The sequence below is a fragment of the Uloborus diversus genome, unplaced genomic scaffold (assembly GCF_026930045.1).
Source record: "Uloborus diversus isolate 005 unplaced genomic scaffold, Udiv.v.3.1 scaffold_426, whole genome shotgun sequence".
Classification (NCBI taxonomy): Eukaryota; Metazoa; Arthropoda; class Arachnida; order Araneae; family Uloboridae; genus Uloborus; species Uloborus diversus.
Genome location: NW_026558600.1, coordinates 61384 through 75624, shown reverse-complemented (window position 1 = coordinate 75624; position 14241 = coordinate 61384). Strand labels below are relative to the sequence as shown.

The 14241-nt window shown below is 35.5% G+C and overlaps 1 protein-coding gene across 1 annotated transcript in view; it reads right to left on the bottom strand.

Annotated features, from left to right (window-relative positions):
* LOC129233454 (putative extracellular sulfatase Sulf-1 homolog) overlaps positions 1-14241 on the bottom strand; it is a 51146-nt gene that overhangs the window by 18149 nt on the left and 18756 nt on the right. The window contains exons 7-11 of the mRNA XM_054867480.1: positions 13791-13919; positions 10986-11054; positions 9496-9634; positions 1275-1488; positions 803-927 (exon numbers count right to left, since the gene is read on the bottom strand). Of these exons, the coding sequence (XP_054723455.1) occupies positions 803-927; positions 1275-1488; positions 9496-9634; positions 10986-11054; positions 13791-13919 (676 nt within the window). The remainder of the gene's footprint in view (positions 1-802; positions 928-1274; positions 1489-9495; positions 9635-10985; positions 11055-13790; positions 13920-14241) is intronic.

Sequence of the window (14241 nt, the reverse complement as noted above, 5' to 3'; positions counted from 1 at the left end):
ATATGTGTACCAAATTTCGTTCGATTTCATGCGGTAGTTTTTGCTGTAGAGCGGCCACAAAAAACTGGTCACACACAGACGTGACACACATACATACACACACACATACATACATACACACACACACACACACACAGACAGACAGACATTTTCCAAAAATAGTCGAAATGAACTCAGCACACCTCAAAACGTTCGAATCCGTCAAAATTCGAAATTCGAAAATTTGCACGAATCCAATACTTTCTTCTATATATTAGATATAGAAGAAAGTAAAAATAAATGGTTTCCTTACCATCCATAGGCGGTTCGTACGGGGAGGGGCGTAATTGCTCCCTTACTTTCAAAAGTAAAGGGGCTTACCCCTTTACTTTTGAATTTTTCAAAGTTCAAAATTAACATTTGATCAATAAATGATAAAATTGATTAATTCACATGTTTAAAAATCGAAGAATTGACTTAATAAGTGTGTATATTTTTAATTTTTCTCACATTATTATTTCATAAAAATAAAAAATGAAGCTTAAACTGGAAGGAAGGAGTATATCCCCCACGATTTTCAAGGTCGTGTCCTGAATGCTTTCGAGAAGGTCAATTAATTAATAATGGCCTTAAAATAAATTGTGCAGTTCCAAAATAAAAAGTCAGCTTAAAAGGTGCCCCCTACCTAACCCCCTCCCTCTCAGTATTCCTCTGACCCCTCCCCCCCCCCCATTTTTTTGGTGCACCAGCCGCCTATGCATAAGGCATATAAAATTTTATCACCCTATAACTTGCTCTATCATGGATGGAAAATGAAACTTACTTCTGTTCTTGTCCCAACAGTTGCATCTAATAACTGATAAAGTTGCTCAATGCCTTCAACATCAAATATTTCAGGCTCAGCAGCAAATCTTTTCCAACGTGAAGGAATGCCTGGGAATTTTGACTCTGAAGAAGAAAAAAGGATAGAATTTTAAAAGTTATTAAAAAAAGGCAGCAATAAAGACTGTTACATGGCTTTTCTCCCCTATTTGAGCCATGAAGCAACATCTAAATATTTCTCTATGAATGCTCTTTCTAATTATTATCATTATTTAATGCTCAAGTTCATTAATTTGAACATACAAGCAAACCAAGCTCAACATGTTACTTCAAGTTTATGGTATAAATGTAAAATAAGATAATGAACAACAAAGAAAATACATTAATACTCTACTTCAAGGGGTGGGGGCGGTAAATTAAGAGTACAAGCTAATATTTTTTTCGTAAAACGAAACATTTTGGCTGCCAATTACCTTTAGGAATAAGAAATTTGGTTCTTTCAACATGTTTACGTTTCTTTGCTGGTAATTCCATCAGCACGTCGGGTCTCCTCTGTAGTTCTTCCATATTCCAATCCAGAAAATCATCATTGTCCCTATCAGGACATAAGCAGTTATCTGGATTAGAAAAATGGAGTCTGCACTTTTGAATTCTCCATCGATATCCATCATGAATGCATTCCCATTTCTGGAAGAAAAAAAAAACGAAAGCAATAATAACAATAAGCAATTTGTGATTGCTGAAAAATAAAAGTCAATATTTAAAAGAACACATAATACTTTCTTTAAAAAATGCTGTCCCTAGTCACACACACCTGATACTTTTTTAAGAGTTGAGATACATTGTAAGTTTTCATAATTACTCTTCTAGAATGAGTGCTCCGGAATGGTGATTTTACAAATACAAATACAAAAGTGACAACCAGCAACAGGCTCTGGGCCCAGCTAGACTGGTCCTAGTCAATTTACAATCCCCAGTGAAGATCAATGGACCTCTTAAAACTATCTACTCCCTTGCTCATTACCACCTCTTCTGGTAAGCTGTTCCAAGGTCCCACTACCCTGCTAAAATAATAAAATTTCCTAATATCCATGTTAGCCAGAGATTTAAATAGCTTAAAACAATGACCCGTTGTCCTGTTTTCAGTGCTAAACTTCAGCCCTGTAACATCTTTCATTTTAATAAATTTAAACTACCGAATCATGTCCCCTCGGTCTCTTCTTTGCTCAAGACTGTACATTTTTAGCATTCTAAGCCTGGAATCGTAGTCTAAATGAGAAAGTCCATTTATTAGCCTTGTAGCTCGCCTTTGAATCCTTTCCAATACATTAATATCTTAAGATAAGGAGATCAAAACTGAACAGCATACTCCATATCAGGTCTTACCAAACTTCTGTATAAGGGCAGAAGAACTTCTTTAGATTTGTTTGAAATAGATCTATTGATAAACCCAAGCATCTTAATGGCTTTGTTACTAGCTATGATGCACTGTTGGCTAAACTTTAAATCCTGACTTATTAAGATGCCCAGATCAGTATCTTTTTCTGCCTGACTAATGACAGAACCTTGCAAATAATAACAATGGGTGCAAGTTTGGTGATGTGTTCAAGACGGAAAATATTTACAGCTCCCCCCCCCCCCCCCCGCCCTGTGTGCTTAAAGAAAAATTTATGTGTATAAATGTTGGAGATTTTAAATATGCCAGTTTTGGAATCTGTTTCATTTGAATTTTAAGCTTTTGATTTTTCTAACAACATGAACTTAATAACGAAAAAATACCTTTGTGCTGAAAATTCAAAAAATCAGTAATCCAACGTCAGAAAGCACAAATATTGCAAAATATTTGCAATATTTGTGCTTTCTGACGTTGGATTACTGATTTTTTGAACATGAACTTAGTTTAAATAGTAATATTTAAGCGTTTTGATATCGTGATTCCAAAAAACCTAAAAACCGCCAATAACGGGGGGGGGGGGGGGGGAGGATCCTCCCCCAGAAATTTTTTAAATTGAAGTCCAAAAAACGCAATGGTAGGCCATTTTGGTAAAGTTCAGTGAAAGGAGGGTCCAGGGACTCTTACATCAATTTTTTCAAACCGATAGTCCCAAAATCACAATATTGGGTGACCTTCAAAAATATTAGAAAAAGAGGGGGAATATTGACTCTCCCCGAAATTAAAGCTTTAAAAACGAAATTGTAGTCCATATTTCATGACGTTTATACGCTTTTTGAATGCATTATCGAAGGGATGGAGTTCAGGAACTCTCCATCGGCAATATTTCGAAATTGAAGTTCCAAAAACGCAATTTTAGACGATGTTGGATAATGTTAGGGGTAAAAGCGTTCGGGGCTCCCCGCCATTAGTTTTTTGCCGATCGTAAACATTTTATTGCAGCAATAAAATCGCTTGGGACATAAGATTTTCATTTTTGCTGCATAATTCAGTTATGATCGGAAAGTCTACCCAAGTTAGCACCAACAAACCAGAAAAGAAAGAAAGGTGGGGGAAGGGTATGCGTGACTAATTATAATAAATTGGCGCCATTCCCCCACACAGTCTTCATTTGAAAAAGAATTCTTTTATAAGATAACAGGTGGTGAAATTAGCCATAAAAAAACCACTTCCGTGAAGTAGATACATTTTTTAAACGAGGTACAGTTTCCAATATTCATTAATTAAAAAAAGCAATAGGGGAACTGAATCCTCACCCCAGGGAGGGGGCCCGAATCACATCCCTCTTAAAGCACTCAAATATAGTCTAAAGTAGCGTTTTAAATATTTCAGCATCAACAAATTTTTGGAACAGAACTCCTGAACCCCTTTTTCTGAATTCACCACAAATATCCTAAATTTGAGTTTTAAGGCTTTAGTTTCTAAATTTGTTTTTAGGAACAGTACCCCCCCCCCTTAGCTATAAACATGACTTATGACTGCCTAAAAGTTTTAATACTTTAATTTTGGAAACGTTTTGAAAGAAGCTTCCTAATCCCTTCCCCCTTAAGTCATCCAAAGATAGTCTAAAACAGAGCTTTTAAAATTTCAGAAACGGAAATATTTCGGGCTGGGCGGCAAAATACCCCCCCCCCTCTCTTTGTGGTTATTAAAGGCAGTGTAAGTTTGTGTTTAAGATTTATTATTCTATTGTAAGAGCAACTGCCCTCCTCATATCGCTAAAGACAACCCAAAGTTTTAAGACTTCAATTTCGAAAATGTTCCGAGAAAGTTAGTGTTTTTAAAAAACTCCATTTTCCGATTTTTTTTTAAAACCTCCCCCGCTCCACTTTTACATCATTAAGGACAACCTAAACATTTTTGACTTCAAAAATTTTTAACAGTTTTCAGAGGAAAAATCCCGAACCACTCCTAGCTTCAAAAATGACTTTCAATTCAGTTTTCCGATATTTCATTATAGAGCCCTTGAGTAGCCCCTCCCCCTCCCCTTCTTAGATTGTCCAAAATGCAAACGTTTTAGGACCTCAGAATCGTGGGTTAATTTGCGAACTAACCCTCTTTGCAAGAGCAGCGTTTTTTCGTAAATTCGTGCTGCCGTTATTTTTCTCGTTTCTTTTTTCTCCTCTCCCCTCCCCTCCATATTTCCATTCTAGCGAGTGGTAGATTGAAAGACATTGGAATTTAGTGATTCCTCAAGTCTTAGATTATATTATCAGAAACATGTCAAAACTGCAGGAACTGTTGCCCATCAGTGTTTCAAACCAGCTTGAAATTTCCCCCCGATTCTTTCCAAAATTCCCATTTTCATTAAAATCTTTAAGTCCCTGATAGTTCTCATTTTGCCTAGTATGTGAACGCCTTTGCTGAGGCGTAAACATTTCATCCCGTCTGCAATCACTCTCAATTGGTGATTCAGATGCAACTCTAAGACTTTTTTGCGAAAAAAAAAAAAAGAAAATGAAAAAAAAAAAAAAGCCGAAAGGATGATTGAAAATACAAAGAGAAAAGGCTGAATTTTCAAATAGAAACGATAAATTCGATAAATCAGGGAGAATAATGAGCAACTCCGCGGTCTGCAATGCAATGAGTTGGAAATAACAGAGCAACCTAAAAAAAAAGTTAAACAGCGCTAGTCTAATAGCTGCTCCTCCAGAAGCACACGTTGCAAATAAAACAAGTCCATGTCGGAAAATCGAGAGAATGTCGATGTAAAATCGCGATTATGAAACGGTACAGTAATATTAAAGCATATTTTTCAAACACTCAATTTTTCTTTTTTGAGTAAAAACTAAAGGAAAGTCCTCGAATTTCTTTCCGTCCCGACCTCCGTCTCGAAAATTTTGTCCAAGACGGAAGGTCTTGCACCCATGATAATAACTTGTACACTTATTTCCATGCCCTAAATGTAGCACTTGACATTTCCCAACATTAACAGCCATACCCCATTTATCAGTCCACTCCGTAATATGATCTAGATCCTCTTGCAGCTGATTTGCTTGTTCTTCATTTTCTACACTCCCCATAACTTTGACATCATCAGCAAGCTTTGAAAGCTTGCTGATGACAGCTTTCAAAGATAGAACTTTTTGTTTGAGCAATCACAAATTGCTTATTTCTCTCACTTGACCATAATGTTGAGTTGATGTTCCTTTGCATTAAAGCATTTAAAAATAAAATCAAACTCTTCTAGTTCAGAGGTATGTCTCTCCATCTGAGCGGTGGTCTCCATGTCACCCAGAATTGACTTCTTTTAACAAAAATAGGATCCAGCATACCACCCCTGGCATTAGTATGAATTTTGACTTATTGAATTAAAATTATGTTTTTCACAATTATGACAGCGAAAAGAGCCATTTGTAGAAACAAGATACACAACGAGTGGGGTCGCATTGCAATTCTTGATTGCAAAAATCATAATTTGAATACAAGATGTCAAAATGTAATGACAGGGGCTGGATGTTAAATGTTGTGTGCTGGATGTTTTTCCGTTTGATGCGATTGCTATTCTACTGTTGTACTTTTGCCCTAAGGGAAAGTAACATTCAGAACACTGAATGGCTGATTGATTAGTTCTCGACTTTCATCGCCTAGCGGTACTGCTCTCATTCAGACATGAACAGAACACTACTGTAGTGACCAGAGGATTTTCCAGTATGTGTAAACCACTGTACTACCATTCTACCAGTAAAACTGTATGCAGACGTGCAGTACTTGATTAGGGGCTATCCAAAATTGATGTCACATTTTTTTTTTTCACAACCAGTTTGAGCCTCCTACTCCGCTTTGTTACAAGATGTCACACTCTACCTCAGCCCATCCCCTGCCCATGATGCTTAATCCCCTAAATACACTCAGTGGCCAAAAAATTAGACACTCCCGGTGCAAAAGAAAACAATCCGCCAGTGACATAGAGAGACGACGGCACGATGGAAATGTGATAGGGCATACATACGGGAGGGGCTGAGGGGGCCCGGGCCCCTCCAAAATCTGAAAAACACTGAAATAAAGGTTGGTTTTATTTGCTCACAAACAATTTCCAAAATTTTAGCTAAAAAAAAACAAAAGGATAAATAAATATGATGGTGATAATAATCATAACACGTTAGATCAGAGATTTCCGAACTGGGTGCAGCGAAATATGCATGGTAAGAATTATATATATATAAAATTAGATTAGGATGCTGTGTGAAAACTCAAGTTCTTCAAAGGGTGCCGCGAATAGTTAAAAAGTTTGGGAACCCTACATTAGATAGCACCAAGCAATGGTGTTCAGAAGGTGTCAGGGGATCCGTATCCCTTAAGAAGAACTTGTTCTTAGGAAAACGAAGTTATTTTAACAAAAAGAAGAGCAGATAATGTTGGGGTGGGGGGGGGGGGGAATCTCAATTCTTTCAAAAAGAAATCTTTAAATAAAAATGTTTTTAACAGATGCAGTTTATTGCTGAGGAAAGTAAGTTCCCCTCTCTTTCTCTCCTCCCACTCCCCTCCCGCATTTTTTTTCTTCCTAGTCAGTCTAAAAAGAAGGATCTTTAAAATGTTTCTTTCTTTAAATTTCATCCCCAGCAAGATATTTAAAATAAGTTTTAGTTGTTCGGTTGAAGTAATAAGAGTAATAATGGCAATTGATGCTCTAAAAACGCATTTATTTAGGCGTTCTTTGGACATTTCTGGTGTAGGATTCCCGAACCAACCCGTATTCACTAAGGTTGCTGCCAAAAATAGTCTGAAATTGTGCCTTAAGATTTCAATTTTAAAAAGTTTCGGAGGAAGATCCCTAAAACCGCTGCTTATCTCTAAATATCTCCAATGATGACCTGAAATTTCGTTTTGCCTTTCAGGGGAGGATTCTCGAACTATTCCTTTCCAAAGATTGCCTAATGTTGGGAAAAAATCTGAATTACTTTTGAAAAGAACCTTAAAATAAAAATTTCAAAAGTTACTGACTATTGATCAGGTAATTACGCGCAACACCTCCTATTTCTTTTACCCTTTCCGCCCCATTTTTTTTTCTTTTTCCTTGTCGGTCTAAAAATAAAAAAGTCTTCACTGCTCCCATATGAAATCTGAAAATTAAAAGTTTACAATTTCGAAAAATTTAAGGTAGAGAGTGTTTAAATCCCTTCATCCAGTATTATTCAATATCTCTTCAGAACTTCGTCTTTCAGGACTTTAAATTTCAAAATAGTTTTGGGAGAGAGTCCCAGAACCGCCCTGCCCGTAAAATAATCGAAAATAGTCTGAAACTGCGTTTTTAGAACTTCAATTTCGAAAAATTGGACGTAGGGGTGATGGAATTCGCTCTTTTTTTAAAAAAAAATCATTTGGGGACAACTTCAAAAAGTCCCATTCCTCTCATTACACTAACGTCATCAAATATAGCCTATAATGGCGTTTTTAAAATTTCAAGTCCTCCCTGGAGCGAGAATTTCTTAAGAGTTCCCTCCTAAAACTATTTTTGGGTTGCTCCACTGTATGACAGTATGAAGTCCTTTCCCCGCATCTATAAAAGTAAAATGAGAAGATCAGGGCACTGTTACTCTCCCCTCAAAAAAAATTGAAATTACAAAAAAAGGGGGGGGGGGAGCAAATCCTGGTTGTTTGGGCCCTCTCCAAAATGAAAACATATATACGCCAGTGGAAAGGTCGGTATATAAGTAACATCTAGCTTCAGACTACATAGTTAGTATGAAACTTTTGAACACAATGGTTAAGACAAAAGATTTAAATGAGTTTGAAAGAGGTATGATCGTCGGTGCGAGAAGAGTCGGTGCCAGCATTTCAGAAATGTTCTCGCTTTTAGGATTTTCACATGCAACAATATCTCAGGGGTTCCTAGAGTGGCAATTAAGCCCAAACACTTCCAGCGCTAAGGACAATTCAAGTCGCAAAAAGCTGGTGGATGGTAGAGGTGAAATACTAGTGGCACGCATCGTCCACAGCAACCGAAGGGCAACAACACGGCAAATTACAGCGACATTCAATGCAGGTGCATGGCAAAACATATCCCAAAGTAAAACACGACGTAGTTGCAAGGAATGCTTTTGAAGCCGGAGACCTGCACGAGTGCCCTTGGTTTCACAGACCAACCGGAAGCGACGCCACCTGTGGGCCCAGAAAAGCCGAAATTGGTCATTTGAGGATTGCATAAGGTAGCTTGATCCGATGGATCCCATTTCCTGCAGGATCATGCAGATGACAGGATCAGAATATGTTGTAAACAGCAAATTCATGGCCTCCTCCTGCCAAATGACAAGTCTTTAGGCTGGTGACACTGGAATTATGGTGTGGAGAATGTTTTCTTGGTCTACACTGGGTCCTTTGACATCTGTGGACACATCTATGAACAGCACTGAGTACCTCTGCATAGTTGTTGATCATGTGCACTCATTTATGGCTATAATGTTCCCTCACAGGGATGGTAGCTTTCAGCATGCCAATGTTCTCGAGCGGTCTCCCAATGGTTTGAAGAACATCAATCAAAGGTTCAACTGCTTCTCTGGCCTGCTCAGTCCCCTGATTTAAATCCTACAGATTATTTGTGGCACAAAGTCGAAAGAACAGTTCAAAGCTTGGAAATGCAACCATCCACTCTGACGGAACTGTGATCAGCAATTATGACGGCATGGGTTGACATTCCTTCGCAGCGGTATCAGCAACTTGTGGAGTCCATGCCATGAAGAATAGCGGCTGTTATCAAAGCTAAAGATGGACCTACACGTTATTAGGTGGGTGTCTCTAATTTTTTGGCCACTGAGTGTATATTGCATAAATATATCATTGTATAAAAATATTTTTATTTCAACAAAAATGTGCGACGTGACACTTCCTCTCTTCCGTCTTGTCACAAACTCACAATTTTATGAACATTCCTCCCCTCTCAAAACATGACCTCATTCCCAGACAACCTGAGCTGCCATGGTTGATGCCCTTGTGGTCCAGGGTTTCATGTTTTCTGCGTGGTTTTCAACTCAGTGAAAATTTGATACTCTCTCATATCATGAAGTTCAGGGTATAAAGCATAAAGAATGTATTGTTAATAAAGCATTCAGAAAGCTTGGCTAATCATTTAAGGAAGAGATATTAGTTGCAGAGGACCTAGATTGACTCATTCATCAGTTAAATAACAGATTGAAAGTTCCTTTTTTTTTAAAACATAGGATAAATGCAGTTAGTTAAACTTTCAAAGTTGATTAAAGCATCTGTAATTAAAGTTTAAAAAGTAAACTAACAAGTAAACAAACCTGATACAGTTTGCATGGAGAAGAATAATGAGCTTTCTTGCATTCAACAGCAAGTCTTTGATCTTTTGTAAGCTTGGGCAGCACTGGGGACAAACTTGGATACATATTCTTTGCATTTTTTCGCTGACTATTAACTATTCTGTAAAAAAAAGATTATGTAGAGTCTGAAAGCAGTGAAACTATATTCGACTGAATACCACACTGTCATTCCTCATTACAGTGGACTCCCGATTATCCACAGAAAAGGGTGGCACACTAACCGTGGATAGTCTGCAAATTAGGTAAAAGCGATGCTAGTGCATACAATAGTTTAAAAAGATCAATAACACTTGCATACATGTAAACAAAAGCTGAAAAGATAACAGGGTATGAAAATGCATGTAAAAGCTAAAAAAAGATCACTCTTATTACAACCGAATTACACACATATGCGAGCGAATAGTGCAAGCAGAGTAACTGCAACATATAAAGCTAGGTAACACAAAAAAAAAATGAAAGAAGTTGGATTCTACAAGACTGATCTGCTCATTCTTTTCGCACCTTAATGTAGACCAGGATCAGGAAGTAGAGCAGATCTAAAAATGAGAAAGTAGAGCAGATCTAAAAACTAGAAAGTAGTGTAGATTTAAAGCAGTGAGTAGTGTAGATATAAAAATCAGGTTTTAACTAGTAGAGTTTCTGGGACCTAGAAAGGTTTTATGTCATTGGATGGAAGCAAGAAGAAAAAAATAAGAATGTCTAAATATAGAGTTTGTAAATAAGTTAAATGCATGGTGTGCATTTTTCTGCATTAAGTTTTTCATCAAAGAATTTGTTTTTTCTTTCCAAAGTGTGAAAGGCCGCAGATAATCCACTCGCGGACAATTGGGAGTTTATTACACTTTCAAACCTTAAACGTTTAATTTCAACCACACATAATATTTAATTATTTTTTGAAATGAAGTTCAAGATTTTCAAATGTAAAAAACACAAAATAAAAATTTGTAAAATTAGTTGTTTTAAGGTCATCATATACATACTATTGTGGTGTTGTTATTATTAAGAAATTATTGCTAAAAACCAACTTATTGCCATTGCTAAGATAAACTAGGCTATCATTTCTCAACATTATAAGTATTCTTAAAACTGTTTGGATTTTAACATTTAAAATCTATTTTTTATATTTACTTAAAATTTACTATTCAAAAAGAATATCTATGATAAACTTTAAATAAGTTTTAACATGGAAAACAGATTACCCAAAACATATTTTTTAAACTAGCAGCATGTTTAACACTGATGTATTTTGCCAAAACCATCTAAAGCACCAGACATGGAATATGTTACTGACATAGGCTAATGATGCTGTTCTCATTGCTTGAAAGGATAAAATTAAATAAAGTTTTATTTTTTCCAGAAAAAAAACCACTATGTAATTATGCAAATTTTACAAGAAATATGCAAAACTGTTTAATGTTAAACACTTTTTAAAAAATGCAACTTTGGCTTACCCTCTTTCAATAAGAAAAGTGTCTCGCCAAGATCTCTTTCGCTTCACTTCTGTGTGGCGGTGACCTGAGCTACGAAGAAGAAATTATTAGAAGCTCATAAGAGTATTTTCCAATACGTTTATGCAGAAATAAATTGAAATAAGCAAGTTTTATACAAGAAAAAACTAAAACTTAAAATGCAGAATATTAACTAAAAATTGCAGAAGTACCTTAAAATTTGAATTTACAACTATTTTATTTTGACATTCTCATTACAAAACACATGATTATGAATTTAGATATTACAAAAACAAAACATAGATGTGTATATATATAATTATATATACCACCATAGTTGTTAAAAACAGATAATTTTTACAGTTTGATCATCTTTTACAAAACGTTACATTAATTTTATGCAACACAAAATAATAAATAGTAAATACTAGTTAATAAAATAAATTTCATTTATTTTTTGTGTTTGAAGAAGCAGTGATTGATTGCACTTCATTGCTTTCTTTAAAAAAACTTTTGAATTATGTGCTTTATTTACAAGGTTTTTTTCTGAAGTACAAATGGTTCGACAATATGAAAATGCAGAACAATCGATCATCCGAGGAAAATAGGGACTAAATGTGCAGGGGTTGGCAGTTCTGGCTTTACAATAACTCAACATAAATATTACCTTTTTTGCAATGTTGCACATGGAAAAAAACATTAGTGTAAAAAACGACTCATTTTCAGCCTCATGTTTTCACTCTAATTTTTGACAGCAATGCTTTTTCTGATGTTAGCAGGTCAGACAAGAGGCCATGTCAGCCTAGTCGGAAACAAGCCTGATTCGGAATCAAAGTAGTATAAGTTTTACAGCTTTTGTAGGGGGAGGGAGCTCTGCAACCGAACTGACAAGGGACCTACCTTACTACTTGCCTTAGAGTTTGGTGGCCTAGGATATTAGGTGAATTAAGCTTTCATAATACAATGCACCTGGTTATCCAGTTAAAAGTAAGATATTCTAATATTTCCAAGAATAATTTCGAAAAATGTTCCTTTTATCTATTTTTTTACATTTGAAAAAGTAAAGCAAAATTTCTTTCATGTTACACAAGTTTGTTTACATGCCTGATTCTAAAACCGAAAAAAAAAAAAAAAAAACCCTAGCATCACACAAAAACAAAAACAAAAAAAAAAAAAGATTTCTAAAAGTAAAATGACAATTTTCTAGACTGTTATACTATATTAATTTGGTCTATTTTTAATGTACTTTATATTTTGGTAACATCGTAGCATCACGATATGGAAAATTCTCGATATTCGATTTGTGATCTGCAATTGAGATGAGGTTAATTAACAGTTTACTTGTTAATCCAATACAGCATTTACTTTATATAGTTTTATGTAGTTGGTATTCTACTTTTAGAAGAAAAACATGGAACAAATCAAAAATCCTCATTAAGTTGATCTTCAAGTTTCAGAGAAAAACTGGAAACATTTCAAAATTTGTAAGCATTTCAAAGTAAGATGTAGATTATGACATAGAATGAACAATAAATGAAAGTCAAAAGGTATCAAGCAAAAACCATCACAAAAGAAAAACTACAAACACTTTGATATACAAATACAAATGTGACGACCAGCAAAAGGCTCTGGGCCCAGCTAGGCTGGTCCTAGTCAGTTTATAAGTCCCCAATGAAGATCAATAGCCCTCTTAAAGCTATCCACCCCCTTGCTCATGACCACCTCTTCTGGTAAGCAGTTCCAAGTGCCCACGACCCTACTAAAGAAGTTTCTCCTAATTTCCAGGCCAGCCTGAGATTTGAATAGCTTAGAACCAATGTCCCCTTGTTTTGCTTTCCGTGAGAAAATTTAACCCGTTAACATCTTTTATTTTGATGAATTTAAACAACTGAATTATGTCCCCTCTGGCTCTCTTTTGCTCCAGGCTATACATATCAAGCCTATTAAGTTTGTTATGATAGTCTAAATCTGAAAGTCCTCTTAAGCAGTAATAAGTTTTGTAGCAATTAAACCAGTAAATAAAGTCTTTCTAAAAAGTAAGCCTGGGGAAGAGCAGGTTTTTACAACCAATAGAAGCATAACAACATAATTAAGCTGATTGGGAACTACCATCAGGGCATGAAAGGTGCATCATTGCTGCGAAAAACAGAAAATGGAATCTATTTAGGTAAAGGAACTGAGAAGAGTGTTTGAAATATTCAGTCTTATTTTAACAAAGCACAAGTCCATCTTTTTTGATCACTGATCATGTTTTATGGTAGCCACAGGTTTATTGCTAATTAACTCTCGAAAGGATATTTTAGCCTAGAAACTTTTTTGGAATCTTTAAAAACAGGTAATGCTCACTATACACTTAAATGTTGAGGAGGAAAAGCAATCATAATATGAAGAATAAAATACTTTTTTTTTAAAAAAGGAGACATATTTTTCAGCAAATATTTTCCTGTGACACAGTATCCACTGGTGTTATATTGGGGTGGCATCTTAACAGATTGATTACATAAAAATTCTTATACAGAAAATTTGTTTAAACACAATTATGAATGCAGTACAAGATTGGTGCTTTGAAGGGTAGGTACTAAATCAAGGTTTGACAGTATGAACAAACTAAGAGACTAAAGTGCATAGGTGAAATCAAACTAAAATATTGATGTCGTTTAGTTGAATTTAAACAGACACTAAAAATGGGCTGTAATTTATTTTTAGTAAGAGGATTTTCAAAAAAAATTACAAAATAGCAGTAAAAAATGAGTTTTTCAAATTATCTATGCTCCGGTATTACTTGAAAAGAAACCCTAATTGCCGTACCTTGCCCAAGCATCCGCATCCTTCAAGAGAGAGAGCACTGATCGCCCATCAATGTGGTCAGGCACATCAACCCCAGCAATGTCAAGAAAAGTTGGGGCCAAGTCTATGTTCAGCACAATATCTTGAATTCTGAAACAAGTTTCAAGAAATAAAAAACATGTATATTGTTGTGAATCGTCAAATGTTCAGTTCATATGAGTAAAACAGAAAAAATCAATAATTTTATCACTCAAAAAGAATTTAAATCATGCAGCTTAGAATTTAAAGTGGAATTGAATAGACAAATAAGTAAAACTACTTTTTTAAGCTCTGAACTGCAGTTATGACATTACAATATTGCATGTTTATCAGAGCTCTTGCAGTATATCTAAAGACTTAATAAAACTTTATTTAACTCAGAATGCAGTGTGTCAAATTACATTGATTTGTTCCTGTAAACATAAAAACAACA